This window comes from Pocillopora verrucosa, chromosome 11 (genome assembly GCF_036669915.1).
Source record: "Pocillopora verrucosa isolate sample1 chromosome 11, ASM3666991v2, whole genome shotgun sequence".
NCBI classification, from domain to species: Eukaryota; Metazoa; Cnidaria; class Anthozoa; order Scleractinia; family Pocilloporidae; genus Pocillopora; species Pocillopora verrucosa.
The window spans coordinates 18,129,146-18,143,585 of NC_089322.1; the positions used below are offsets into that span (position 1 = coordinate 18,129,146).

General features: G+C 40.2%; 2 protein-coding genes across 4 annotated transcripts in view; one reads left to right on the forward strand and one right to left on the reverse strand.

Moving 5' to 3' along the window:
- Positions 1-7,717, reverse strand: part of LOC131777198 (uncharacterized) — a 38,075-nt gene extending 30,358 nt beyond the window's left edge. For all 3 annotated transcript variants that reach the window (XM_066158566.1, XM_066158565.1, XM_066158567.1), the window contains exons 1-11: positions 7,655-7,717; positions 6,656-6,850; positions 5,847-6,000; positions 5,350-5,478; positions 4,688-4,750; positions 4,023-4,526; positions 3,024-3,153; positions 2,398-2,543; positions 1,313-1,474; positions 436-1,089; positions 29-232 (exon numbers count right to left, since the gene is read on the reverse strand). In XM_066158566.1, coding sequence (XP_066014663.1) covers positions 29-232; positions 436-1,089; positions 1,313-1,474; positions 2,398-2,543; positions 3,024-3,153; positions 4,023-4,526; positions 4,688-4,750; positions 5,350-5,478; positions 5,847-6,000; positions 6,656-6,772 — 2,263 coding nt within the window. In that variant the 5' untranslated portion in view covers positions 6,773-6,850; positions 7,655-7,717. The remainder of the gene's footprint in view (positions 1-28; positions 233-435; positions 1,090-1,312; positions 1,475-2,397; positions 2,544-3,023; positions 3,154-4,022; positions 4,527-4,687; positions 4,751-5,349; positions 5,479-5,846; positions 6,001-6,655; positions 6,851-7,654) is intronic.
- A 90-nt stretch (positions 7,718-7,807) lies between these two features.
- On the forward strand, positions 7,808-13,711 carry LOC131777260 (zinc finger protein 431). Its single transcript, XM_066158583.1, has 4 exons — positions 7,808-8,042; positions 8,838-8,892; positions 9,879-10,250; positions 11,327-13,711. Exons 1-4 carry the CDS (start codon positions 8,019-8,021, stop codon positions 12,826-12,828), a joined length of 1,953 nt encoding a protein of 650 aa, XP_066014680.1. The 5' UTR covers positions 7,808-8,018; the 3' UTR covers positions 12,829-13,711.
- The last annotated feature ends 729 nt before the right edge of the window (positions 13,712-14,440 follow it).

Consider the following 14,440-nt stretch of genomic DNA (forward strand, 5'->3'; position numbering starts at 1 on the left):
GGACACAAAAAAGAATAAATTTACGTACTGCCATAGAACTTGTTCAATTCGTCCATCATTACATCAAGAATTCCAGCATCTGGCGTTACAAGATGAACATAAAACTCGCTGGGACTCACAACATGAGACATCAGCATTTGTAGACACACAGGGCCCTCTACGAGTCGGAGCTCAGTGATGAAGGACTCTTCAGGGCCTGACATGGGAAGGGACTCAGAGAACATCGATACGTCTATGATGAAAAAAAAGAAAGCGGAGAGGAAATAAAAGGATTTTGAGTGAAATGAAAAGACAACTTTTACATGGTATTGCTTCCCTAAGCTCATAACTCGCGTTCTTAGCTTATCAGAACGCATAAATAGAACGTTATTTCAACCAGCTATTAAATGATGATGCTCTAATGTTCATCTACGTTGGGTAACTTTTTTTACTTACCGATAGGTTTTATGTCTTTTTGGTCCAGGGAATGTTCGAAATTTCTTTCTTTCAAGCTTAATCCAAGTGCGCCGTCGATTTGTTTATCCGTCACCTTCTGTCCAAAAGTGACATCTGTATTCTCTGTTTCATCCGTGGAAGACTCTTCATTCACCTTTGCACGCTCTTCGTTCGTTAGAGCCGGCGTGTGAATAACAGTTTCTTTCGATGAGCACGAATTGTCCGTAAACGTATTTTCTTCTTTACAATTTACATTGTCTACACACTTCTCAACGAGCCCATCTCCTTCCTGCACGCTGCTCCCGATACTAACACTACTGCAGCTCCGAGTTAAACACCCGTTGCTTCCCCCAGACAAGGGACTCGACCCGCCACTGCACAAGCTACCATCTCTAACTTGGAGCATGATTCGCTGCGCCATACCGGAGATTATCATCATCTCTGCAATACTGTACTGTAGCCCCGGGAGACCTTTACCTGTGACAGATGATACTGGGGTTTTTAGCTTAGGGTTCTTGGGAGGGAACACGTAGAGATCGATAATGACAAACTTGCTGGATTCGACTCTTGAAGGATATGCTAGAAGCTTCGTGCCGGACACTTTGTGTGTTAACCACGCAATGGAGTCCGCACTCCATAAAGAGGTCTCAGCTCCTATAAGTGAATTACAAAAAAAATTAAAAAAAAAAAAACATGGAAAAAAAACTTGAAAACACGAGTCAATAAAACACTGCGCTCGATCTGATACTGACAAACGGGTCAGTGGGTTTACATCTGATGTATCTACTCATTCCAGCCTGACTGGAAAAAAAAAAGAAAGAAAGAAAATTGATTTTTACGCCACGAATAATTGAAGTTAATCGCTTAGTGAAAATACCTGTCTTTTGTTGCTGTAGACTAACTGGCCTCACACCCGACAGTGCACAACACAGAGCTTGACAAGGCAGTTTAAGGAATTTTTCTTCCAATGGACGGAGACGGGAAAGACCGAGTTCCTCACGGTTGCCGTCATCAACGCAAAGGACTCCAACAGACGGTCCTAAAATTCGAGGCAGTTTTTTTTTACCCTTCTACACCCTAACATCAGTAGGCACATTCTCCCAACTGCTCTCGATACATTTCCTAGGGGTACTGACAAGGAGAATGTGTATAACAACCAAGACATTTTTAAGTATGTGATCATTACCTTTATTCTGTTTGTGTGATTCGATGGGTAAGTAAGTAAAAGTAAGGAGAAATTAGATGTTGGTCACTCTAACGGGATAAAGGGTGCATATGCTGAGTCTGGTTTAAACGTTGTGTTATTCGAACCTTAGTGAAGACTCAAAAACGGTAGAAAACAGTTCACTTTGATGCCAGCGAGCTACGTTATTCACTCCAAGCGCTGAATTTAAACCTACGTCCATCTTTAACCTTTTTTCTCCAGGTGTGATGAGAGTGTAAATTCTCCTTACAATTTTCAAATACTTTCAAGCAGGTAGGTAGTAAGAATTTAGAAGGTTATTACCTGGGGGAGAAACAAGGGAGAGTCACGTGCAAGGGGAGAAGTGCATCAAGATGACGCATCATCTTTGTTGCACCCCTCACCTCGCACGTAACTCGTTCTCGCGCTCCACTCACGCTCGCCTTGCGCTTTCCTTTGCTCGCCTAAAAACACGATTGAAATCCATGGCACAAGCTAATATTTTAGTAGCGTGCGAGCAGGACTTCATTAATTGATGCCGCAGGATGCGCGTTTCTCCGCGCAGGAAGATTTGAGACGAGTCTGGAGAAGTTTTCCGGAGGTCTGGCACTGATAATTCCTATTGCAAATATTGTCAATATAAACCCCTTGCGGGCTCACGTTACTCAACGCCTCATACTTTTCCGCGCGCGGAGAAACACTCGCGCAAAAATGGAGGCTCCTCTCGCGGGCTAAATTTTTATTTTTCAGAGGGCCCTGCTGAAGCGTGACATCATTACCTGTGGCCGATTGTTTAACACCTGTCACTAACACTCTGTACCACGTGTCATCTTGTGTAAACTTTGCACAGCAGAAGTCACCGACGTCAGGCGCGGTTATAAGTCCTCCTTTGTAACCGGCTGCTGCCATTTTTGCATAGTGCATGCTGGGAGGGTGACAAAAAATAAAATGAATTAAAAAAATGGAAGGGAACAGGCAGGAATTAGTAATTCAGTTTGATCAAACTCTGGTAATGATGCAAGAATTTGTCTAGGTAATGTAAAATGATGGGAAATAAATTTGTTAACTCCCTAGATCTGATCATTAATTCTGCCCTATAGTTGCTACACATTTCCTTATAAATCAGCTCAGAGAATTTGTTTTTAGATCAAGACAACAACTTTTACCTGATAAGTAACAGTATTCTCAGTACCTGTCAGCTGGATAATGTATGAATATCATTGGGAGAAGTTACAAGTTGATCACTTCTGGGAAATGGCAGGATACCTTTACCTCATTTATTGTTATTTTCGTCATCATTAATTTCAAAAACCAGTTTCAAAAGCTTTAAAAATCCTCTGAAGGATTTGCAGAGTAAATAATTATTGACAATATTTTCAAGTCACCAAGTTCATTTGTCCCTCACCACATTTCCTCCATGAGTAAATCCAGCTCTGTGCCAACAGGTTGAACCCAAAACTCCCATGGACTCAATACCTCAGTGACAACAACCTCTAGTCTCTGGCCATTCTTGAAAGGATACAGGGGAAGTTGAACTGTCACAAAAAATAAGAAAGAAGGAAAACAACACTCTTATCATATAATTAAGTAAACTCTTCATGGTTTGATTAGTGAAAAAGAAAAAAAAAAAAAAGAAGAACTCCAAGAAGAAAGGTATATAGAGTGTATATCCAGCCATGATGATGTGGGGGTGGGGGCAGGAGGATTGGGAAGAAGGGAGGAGGGGCTGAGAAATATATAGACAAGGAAACTCCCCTTTTTTTCTTTTTTCCTGGTATTGCTTTTACATACCAAGAAGGGGAATTCAAGCATGACAGCAGGTATTGAAGGAAATTCATGTCATGTTTAACATGTCTCTCATTTAGAAACCAACTAATTGAAGTGGCAATAATAAATGTACTGTATTCAGACTAAAGACTTAAGGTATGGTTTGCACTTGGGAAAATCGGTCCATCAGACTGAGGCTAATAAGTTTAAACTTAATTCAGCTCACTATTGGTAAGGCTGTAGGACTGGAGGTTTTTTCTGGACAGGTTACCTCAAACCGTTTAGCTATATTTTTCTGAGATTCAAAGCTTGAAGTTTTAAAATCTGTATCCATTTAACCCTGTAACTCCCATGAGTGACCAAGACAGAATTTCTCCTCACAATATCAATACAATATCAACCAGATAAGTGATGAGAATAAAGCAAAATATCAATTTGAGGATAATTAGTTGATTCAATACTAAATTCTCTGAACTAATATTATAAGAATTGTATGGTTGACAGTAAGGAGACTTACAACTTTGATCTGGTAGTTAAAGGGTTAACTAGCAACATGTGCTAGTATGTCTACTAAATCTGAGAGAGATTAAATGACAAGGAAAACTACATGTGCAATTTAAAACAGAAACCTATTTACCTTTAGTGGGTACATTCTCAGTGGCTAATTTAGCTTCATGTGGAGAAATCCTGATATCTTGGATGATATCAGACAAGGAACTTACAGATGAAGAATTAGAGCCTCTCCTTTGGCTATCCTTGGATGCCCCAGACACCAAAACATTACCAGCCTGTTTTCTTTCAACAAATTGTTTTCCAGGTTCAGGTTTGATTGATGTTGAGTTCACATTAAGACCTTCAGCATTTCTCCTTGTACCTTGGTCAACTGAGGAGAGCTTGTGTGACTGTTTATTGAGATGGTCAGAGATGAATTCCTTGGTGTCCTGTTGTTGTACAGGTACACTTCTTCGTGGTTCAGGGACTACCTTGGGTTGGGTGGTCTGTTGTAGTATAGATGCTTGTGGTGTTTCATAACCAGTTGATGAAGTGGTGGAAGCACTCTGGGGTACAAATGGAGACTGTGTCTTGACAGGTTCTGTGTGTTTACTACTTACACCTTGACTGTTAATCCTGGATTCATGCTCTGAAATTTAATTTACTCCAGTTTTAATGTCACCACAATACCAAAATTTTGCTTTTTACGATGTAAAACATATAGATTCTTCATTGCTGTGGGTCTGTACAGTAAAAGAACCACAGAAGACCTTTCAGTGTGGTAAGAATATTGGTGACACACTCACTCACCAAATTTTGACACCATCTGTGATTTGCCATTGCTTCCTTTCCTTTCACAAGGGTGAGTTTTATCTTCAGAAGGAAAAAAATTAAAAAGAAAGTGATATATTTTGCAAATAATGGCATCTGGATTTACTACAACTCCCATTTTTCATGTCAGTGCAATGTAGTGTGAAAAGACTCTCTGCTTTATTTTTCCCAAGTCTTTTTTTCATTGTCTTTATCATTCATTTTTGGCTGGAACTGACCATAAAGGAAAAGGCAAACATAGTGTTCTCCTTTTCAGGCAGTAACCTGTAACATTTAGCGCCTGTATTACCTCTTATTACCATTTAAAATTTCTTGGATTTCTTGAAAATTCAACAGGTGAAAGGATTGCTTTCCTGGTTTGAAAATTTATTTTACCTGTCATGCTTAAAATAGGGGAGAACGCGGCAAACAGTACAAGTACACTAAAAGAGAAGACAGTTAACCTTGATTGTTTTATTAGTCATTCCTCCATTCATTTACCAGTATTTCCAGTATATTCTTTGGAAATCTGAGTGAGTCTTACTCCCATTTATAACAGCCAATGTGTGTATAATCCCCAGGCTTCCTTATAATCCTCAGCTCTGTTCTTCTCCCCAGTCCCCACCCTTCTCCAACATCTACCACCCAATCTGCTATCTCACCTTCAACTTGTTTATCATTAGTCAATTTAACATCTTTCCCAGGGCAGTCTCTGTTCCTTGATGAGACAGCACCCTGCTCAACATGGTCACTTGGTTCAGAAGCAGAACTAGTGTAATCTTCACTGGCACCTGATATCAAAGTAAAAAAAACAACAACAACAACATTTTCAGCTATATTTAGTTTTACATTTCAAAGCACTCACTTTTCATTCAGAATGTGTTAATCAAAGATTGAAGTAAACTAGAACATCAAACAAAGGCATAGTTTTCTTTAACCCTTTAACTCCCAGAAGTGATGAACAAGGAACTTCTCCCTATAATAGCATCATCCAGCAAAAGGGTCATGAGAATATTCAAACTCATCAGGTCAAAGTTTTTATCTTGATCTGACACCAAATTCTCAAAACTTATTTACAAGGAAATGTGTAGCAGCTAGAGGGGAGAGTTAACAATCAGATCTTGAGAGTTAAAGGGTTAAAACAATAATAATAAATTACCCAGAGTGTCTTCCTCTCCCAGAGCAGTGACTGAATCACTTATTAACAACAAACAATCCAGACATTTCTCAAGTTCCTGACTCACAGATGAATACTTCTGAAAAAACTTCTTGCGGTCTTTCTCTTCAAGGAGTTCTTTAGCTGGATCTGAGGCCTGGGCATGAAGGCAAGAGTAAAATGATATTTCCAGGTTTTAAACTAAGTGCACAATTTTGGAAAAAGTAAGGATTTAATTTCACTAAATAGCATGCATATCATCAATAAAAATACCTCTCATAATAAGTAATACACTCTGATTTGGTTCTGAAAGAGGCTGATACCATTTTCAGGGTTGTAAAAGGGGAGGGGGGGGGTGTCCTGATCCTGTTTTGTTCATAAATTTTGGAGAAACTCATGTGTAATGAATACTTTAAACACCATTTTATGTGTCACAAATTTAAAAGGGAACCTTTTAACCTTTGGCCTGAGTCTCTCTTCTTGTGTTTGAGCTTTCAGGGAAATCTTCAGATTTTCATGACATGAGAGAAAAAAAATAACAGGTCAGGATAATTTCAAGAGGTAACTCAAGCCTCACACCAGTTCAAAAATTCATGAATCATGCTTGTTTTTCTGTAAGTTTTTCTGGCCTTAATCATGTGTCACATACATGTATAAATCCTTTCTCACTCTCCTTTTAAGGAGTCTCTATGAAAAGAACTTTACTACTTGTGGCTCAAACTATCTTTTGGTTCCAAATCATCAAACTAAGTTGATTCCTCTTTTTTTGTTTCAGAACATGCCAAAGAATATAATGAAAATGTGTATTTTACCTTGCAAACAAGATCACTGATAAACTGACAGATATACTCAGACTGTTCTTCAACATTGTTCAGCTTTTCTTGCAATCTTTTTCTGGCATCTTCCAGAGGTTTCTTTTTAAGGGGCATTTTACCAGTTGTAAAGAGTCAAATTCTCTAAACTTGTTAGAGAGACAATCAGTTGTTCCTACATCTTGCTGATCATTCCTAAGAAATGTGGAAAAATAGCTATAATTCAATCGATCATAATACCATGTCTGTTAAAGAGACTTGCCAACCAGCTGAGCTTATCCCAGTTTTTGTGACATGAGGTGACTATTGCTACTCTCTCTGTGTTGGTGCTACTCTCTCTGGGTTGGTGCTACTGTGCTAGTGTATTACAATTGCATTTGACCTCCCCCCCCCTAGATTTTGTCAAATTTTGATAAGTTTCCTCATACCCATTCATACTTCTGGGGAGGGGAAGAGAATCAAAATGCACCTTGAGTGTATAAGAACAATGACACACACACTATACTTTATTTCATGCAAATCATTAATGACAACAATGAGACCCCGGCCATTTTGATCTGCAACCCAGTGCCATTTGACCAAGACTCCTAAAGATCAAATCATAAATCAAGAATAAAAATATGAAATAAAAATCAACTTGTGAGCGCAACTAACATTGTGTAGAATAAATAACCACAATTGAAATACTACACATCGAGAGAGTATTACATATCGAGAAAATTAAAAAAGAATGGATCATTAGTGGGAAATGTAAAAATAAATTTGCCTTTTTATTGGAAAAATACACGATATTCTATGCTTTGTTTCTTTCACCGTGCTTCTAAACATCACTAAATACGTTGGAATATGTTCATCTCTCCTTTGTCAGAAAGTGTTGTCTATCTCTTCGTATTGTCGCCCACCCAAAACCACTATACGTTGAGCTCAGTTAAGCTCAACTAACGAATAAAAAATATTCCTGAAAAGTACACAGAACAAAGAAAAAATCCACCATCTAACCTCTTTAGGCCGAAGGTGCGAAATCCTGAAGCGTGCTCTGTTATCAACAAAATTTAAAGCGCGCAAGCCCGCGTTAAATTTGATCTTCGATCACATGTTCTAGATTGGGTAACCTCGCCTTATTGATGAAGGGGCCACAAAGCGAGATGGGAGTGGTAGAGAAATCTTTCCTTCGCCTCCTATGGTCGATGAAAAATTTCGCTTTTTCCTGCTTTGATTCGCTTTAAATGCTCGCCATATCTAAAGCATGATTACCAAACTCTGCATATGATCATTTCCAAGTCATTTCACCTTTTTATTCCAGTCAAGGTGAAGAGAAATTGCAGAAAACTCTCTTCGATCCGGAGGGAAACCTTTCCGCAATATGGCGGATAGCGTAGCAACTGAGGTAATGTTTGGTTGATTTTTGAATTAATTATTACCTTATTTAACACGTCCTTAGTAGATAAATGTACACGCTAGAGCCTGCTGTTCTTCTCGGTTCTCCTTGTAAGCGCAATAGCAAACACGAAATAATACATGGTAGTCAAGTGTTTTGGTGCGATTTTCGTTTGGAATGAAATTCTCGAATTGACGAAGAACATCTTAGATCGTGTGTCACGATAATCGATGCAACCACTCGAACATTTGGGCTCTCTTCCGGAAAGTGAAAACGAGGGGTTTTTTATGCTATTGCTCGCTTCTCCGGGATTAAATATTACCTTTGTTGCTGTCACTAGAACGAAAATCTTACTATCGAAAGGAAACTTAAAATCCCTGGTGAAAAATTATTACCATGTATCATGAGGCTGGAGACCATATATGAACTAAATTGACCGTGTAACTCTTGCGATCTGATAAGCAAATGCAATTCTTCCCTTTAATGTTTAGACATACCAATAAATTTTGATCAAGAAAATACGGTGTCATGTGGAAATAAAAATAACACAGCTGATCAGCCTCTAAATGACGAGCTCAATTCTCGTCACCTGATTACTGCATAATGTATTGAAATTGTGGGGAGAAGTACTTGCTCATCATTTCTGAGTGCTGTAGAGTTACGAATAATATTTAAACCCTTGAAAATGTAATTTTTCCTCTTCTAGTGTACTGTATTCCAAGTTTGATTTGTTAGATTTGATCAACAATATTGGGCAGGGATGTACACTTCAAAGATTAATCATTTTTTCCAACTTGTTTTCAGAGTGATGAGCCTACCTCTAGAACTACAACTGTTTTGGAAGTTAGCATTCCCTCAGGTATGCAAATCTACTTTGTATTAACAGGTGTATATGCTCTCAGGTAACCAAGACAACACCCCCCCTCCCCCTTGAGACAACTTTTTGGAATGTCTATCTGTATACAGCATTGTAACAGCTGTCCCCTCCCTACTCTCTCTTGTGACAGCTAAGCATGTCACATTTGGACAAAATGGTCTTAACTGACCTAAATCACACGGGTTCTGGAAACAATTTGAGTAGTCTTGTCTCAGGCAGGGAAACCTAGATGTTTGTATGAGTAAAAGTTGTCCCATCTGACAGGGTTACCCTACCTGCCTCACCCCTGAGAGGAGTTCACCATTTTCATATAAATGGTTGGTTGAATTTTTAAAAGAAGTAAGTGAAAAGTTAGCTCAGCCAGGGTAAATCTGAGGGGGAGGAATTTCGGGGGCACCAAAACCACAAAATGAGACCTTAGAAGAGAGTGTACTTGATTGATATTAGTGTATGTAGTGTCTGGATGTTGCCCTTTGAAGATGTTTTGAATATTTTTTTTCAGTTTATTTCCTTAACCCTTTAACCCCTAAGAGTGATTAGCACCTAATTTCTCCTTACAATATCATCCCCGAATCACACATTTAGTTTACAAGAATAAAGGAAATGATTACCAACTAAAGAAGATCTTAATTGTTAAATCAAATTCTCCTTGTCAGCACCTTAGGAAATGTATAGAGCATAGTATGGAGAGTTTGCATACTGATGTTAGGATGTAAAGGGTTAGAAGTTATGATATGATTCCTCTGTAGAAAGAAGAACCCTCCAAAATTGTCCTTACTCCCAGTGTATGGCTTCTTTGCCTATTTAGTAATATGTGCCAAAATAATTTCTTGAAAGCATGGGTTCAAATCCTGTTAATGTTCAATTTTTTTCAGGTTTTTCTCTTTTCTGCCGTTAAGATAACTAATCCTGTCTATTTATTTAGTAGGCTAACCATATACCAATGGAGGTCATTTTGCTTTTTGCAGATGATGATCAAGATGTCCATTTTTGCGGAAGATGTAAATTGTCTTTTAATGATCTGTCAGAGTACATCAAGCACAAAGCAAACAAAGTTTGTCGTGACATTGTCAACAAGAGCTCATTGACAGAAGTAGTTAACAAACTTCCCATAGATGCAGGCAGCCATTCTCACTCTGGGGAGACCAACAGCAGAGAAGAGGTAACATTAGCAGATACCACCCAGCAGGCTCAAGAGTGTGTAGAGGGCACTGAGGATGATTGTGCTGCAAAAAAAGTGGAGGTGCAGTTTCTAGACCCAGTGGCAACTAGTGATGGTGCATCATCATCTGCAGGAGAAAAACCTGATGGTCACAAAACTTCAGATCATGAAAAAACTGGTGAGACAAAGTGAAAACATTGTTTTGTATTTTGAAAGGAGCAACTGACAACTTCTTTATATGGGTTGGGTTTCTTCTAAAAGTTATACTTCATTCCAAGTTTGTGATGGAGAACTTTTTTGACAGTGTCATAAAACCAAATGATACAAAAACAGTCCATTACAGCAGGGTTATCACAAAAAGTCAGTGAGAGCCCAGTGATACCAAACACACCCCTGAAAACCCCTTGATTGTTTAACAAATTCTCTTTGTCACCAACTTAGGAAATGTGTAGACAACAGTATGGGGAATATGCATCTTGATGTTAGGGTGCAAAGTGATGCTAAGCAGTTAATGACATGACCACCACTCTTTTGCTTGCATCCCATCATCTTTCCTTTTTGCATCTGCCATGTGCTATGCAGAAAAGTGTTTAGCATATGAGCAGCTTATAGGTGCTGCTAGACAAGCATCTAGCAGGTCTTGTGCGTATTGCAAGTTTGTATGACTCCTTCACGGCCAATATCTCCATGAAAATTCTCCTTACTGTCTGCCACACATTTCTTATAATTTTTTCTAAGAATTTGTATTCGATCAACTAATAATCCCCAAGGGTAATTTAGTATTATCAACTGAGTTGATAATGAAAATTGGCTACTGTAAAGAGTTTAAAGCTTTTAAACTGATTGTGGTGGCCAATTTATGTTATCAACTCAGTTGATAATTTTGGTACCAAATCACTAAACCACAAGAACTCGGAAGTGACCTATTGTCTACATTGGCTGTACTGTCCCAAGTTACCCTCTCCTTTGACAGTAATGTTTTAGGGATCGCTTTTTTTTTATTACAGGGGTAAGGAGTTAGAGAATTTTTGGGGGGGTCACATGGTTTTCAGGGGGGATCAGTCATCGCTAACAGAGTATAAGGGAGGGGGGGGGGACTAATGACTGTCATTGAGAGAGGAACATTAGAGTACTACAGAGCCTAAAGGGGGATCACGTAAATTTTATTGTGACACAACCAAAATCCCTTAACCTCCCTCCCCTCCCTGGCGGTAAATAATGACGGTTCCTCACACAGATGTGTTTTTGTTGTAGAAAAACCGACAAAAAGGCACAAGAGGAAGAACTCTCACCCCAAGACCACCAGAAAACGAAAATGCTCGTCCACTTCCACAGCCTCGTCCACTCAAGAGAAGAGCAAGGAACCTCGAACCAAGAAACCCTCGACTTCAGATGAACCAGTGACTGTCCATATCCCAGAGTCACAACTAGTTCATCTGAATCCTTGTTCCACGTCCACATCTGCAACCAGTCCCCAGCGTACAGGGGTGCGCAAACAGGGTGCGACCAGTGTGTTTGTGCCAATATACCTCAATCCCCCCTCCAAGATTTACAGATGTCAGCGCTGTCCAGCGGTTTTCAATGCTTTGAAGGAGAAGGAAGAGCACTGTAAAATGCATAAGAAGGAATTCAAGTGTTCGCTTTGTAATAAAAGCTTCTTCACTGCTAACGGCTTCGAGCAGCATCGGTTAAATGAGAGTCATGTGCATCCATGTGATGAATGCGGGAAGGTTTTCACTAGCACCATTCAGCTCAAGAAACACAAGACGACCCACTCTACTGAAAGGCCGTTCGCCTGTGACGAATGCGCAAAGGCGTTCTGTTCTTCGGCGAACCTTCGCTCGCACAAAAGAACGGTGCATGCTACGGAGAAGAAACACAAGTGCCCTGAATGTGGAAAAGCGTTTGCCCGTAAAGATAAAATGAAGAGGCATTCTTTAATTCACTACCCAGATACAAGACCAACTTTCACCTGTCCCTTTCGCAGTCACACTGGTTGTATGAAGACCTTTTACCGTGAAGATAAGCTCAAGCGACACTTGTTCACACACTCTAAGGATAAACCTTTTAAGTGTGAACAGTGCAATAAGGGTTATGCGCGCCGAGATAACTTGAACGACCATATGCGGATCCACACAGGCAATTATAGCCACATTTGTCAGCTGTGCGACAAAGGTTTCCTTGGGCCTCACAAGCTAAAGAAGCACTTGAAGTCAGCACACCGGGACGTTTATTCTGCGGATGGTGTATGCAACGCATTAGAATATCAGTCTCCTACAATGGTTCCCTTGAATTCTGGCAGAGCTCCTACCTCGAGGCGCGGCGATCACGCAACGCCCACGTCACGTGGTAACGTTGCACAGTCTTCATCTCATGAGGAAACTGCGCCCTCTTCACCGGAGGATCACTCGGTTGATGCCGACGACGACGTTTTCGACGAATTGGGATCCGAGACCGGAGACGAGCCAACTTCGGAAGACGAACGAACAGCAAACGACGACGAATCATTAAAAAAATCTGGCTTGGGTTCAGACCCAAGACATGCCCCGCCCCGAGCCCCTCCACCAACTGTGGGCCCTCCGCCATTAACATCATCTTCACATGGTCCGTTACCGCGCGTGCGCCCTGTCCCGAGAGTCAGTGCGACCCCTCAGCAGTTCGTCCCTCCACCCATACCACCCGGCCTCCAGGCTACAGCCGAGCTCATGGCATTCACACAGGAACTTTTTAATGCGGTGGGAAGATTTCAGTCCTAAACCTAAAAGGTGTCAACGTTGCAAATAACGAGAATTTATCCTCGCTAAGCGAGGCGTACATTCATCGAAAATTCTCACTCTACTGATCTTTTTAGCTTTTAGTTATCTTAGGTTTTACCTTCAACATCTCTCACACTGATGATTTTTGGAAGTCTTTCATTTAAGAAAATTCATGCATTAGGTTTATCTGCGTAAGCAAGATCTTCCAGGGGGTGCGTCTCTCCATAAGCCTCTCACAGGCACTTAGAGACATCGTCGGTTTTTTTTACTATTTTACTCATCGCTCTCTCTTGGCAGGTTGTGGAGAGAGGTGTGGTAGCCCGCGAATCCAGTCGTACTCAGTCATTACCCTGATATTGTGGTTAGCTTCAAGACAACCTCTTGTGTTGGAAATACGCGTACAAATTTTATTGGTTGTTTTCCAAGCCAGGGGTTTACATTAGCAGTTGATAAGCGACAGGATGTAAAATTCTGACGTTATGCCGACGTAAAGACGTGCTTATGGGAATCAGATTTCTTAGGAACTTCTAATTGGCTTAAAAGACTGCCACGATTAATGATCCCTGTCGTTTTGGAAGTTCACGGTATGGGGACTTTTAAAACTTTTCGCTCAATGAGTGATATGATAAAGGTGATTAGGTTGCAATAACTAAAAAAATAATCAGCAGTGATTCTAGAAGTTATAAGTGTTTTAGCCTACGTGCAGCCGTAACCTTGCGTAGATCACTGAGAAATGATGTCTATGCTTAAATTCTCAAGCGACTTCAACCTATCTTCTACATATTCAGCGCTAGTAAGTTACATATTGCTCGACACTAGTAAGTTAACCTACTTAGTGTTATATGTATCTAAGATATCTGAGGAAAAAAACAATTCTCCTAGAGGATAATTGAGACTGACTCGTTCGGGGTAAAAATAGGCACGATGAACGATAAGGAAGAGTTTTTTTTTATGACGTCGGAAGCTCATCTTATCATCCCGGGGTAAGAGTATAGGAGATCCTCTGTTCCTACTGATCCATCTCTGCACTGATCCATGTTCCTATTGACCTCAAGTTCCCACTGAACCCGTGTTCCCACTGGTCCCGTATTCCCACTGGTCCCGTGTTCCCACTGGTCCCGTGTTCCCACCGGTCCCGTGTTCCCGCTGATCTCTAGTTCCTACGTATCGTAGGTTCCCTTTGATCTTGAACTAATACTTACGCTATGTTCCTAGTGATCGTACGTCCCACTGATGCCATTTTCTTCCAAATAGTCTATGACGCAGTTGGTGCGTCTATTAATTGATCCTCGGGCCCGGTTTGAAATTTCTGTCGATAGGATCTATTGGCAATAGTAAAAACGAGTAGTATCTACGACAGCTATCCAACCCCCTCTCGAGGGAAATACTTCATTCATCATTTGCTTCTGGAAGGAAGAAATGGTAATTGTCTTGGGAATATAGATGGGGTTAGTGGCAAGATCCACAGCGTTTTACCACCTTATTTTGGATTTACTAGTTTAAAACTTGAGTCTCGCTTAGAAATATATAAAAGAAAACAATCGATGTTTAAAAAAAAACAATTGCTCTTAAGCTTGAAAATTTCCTAGTGGGCGGACAGAACTTGTAAGTA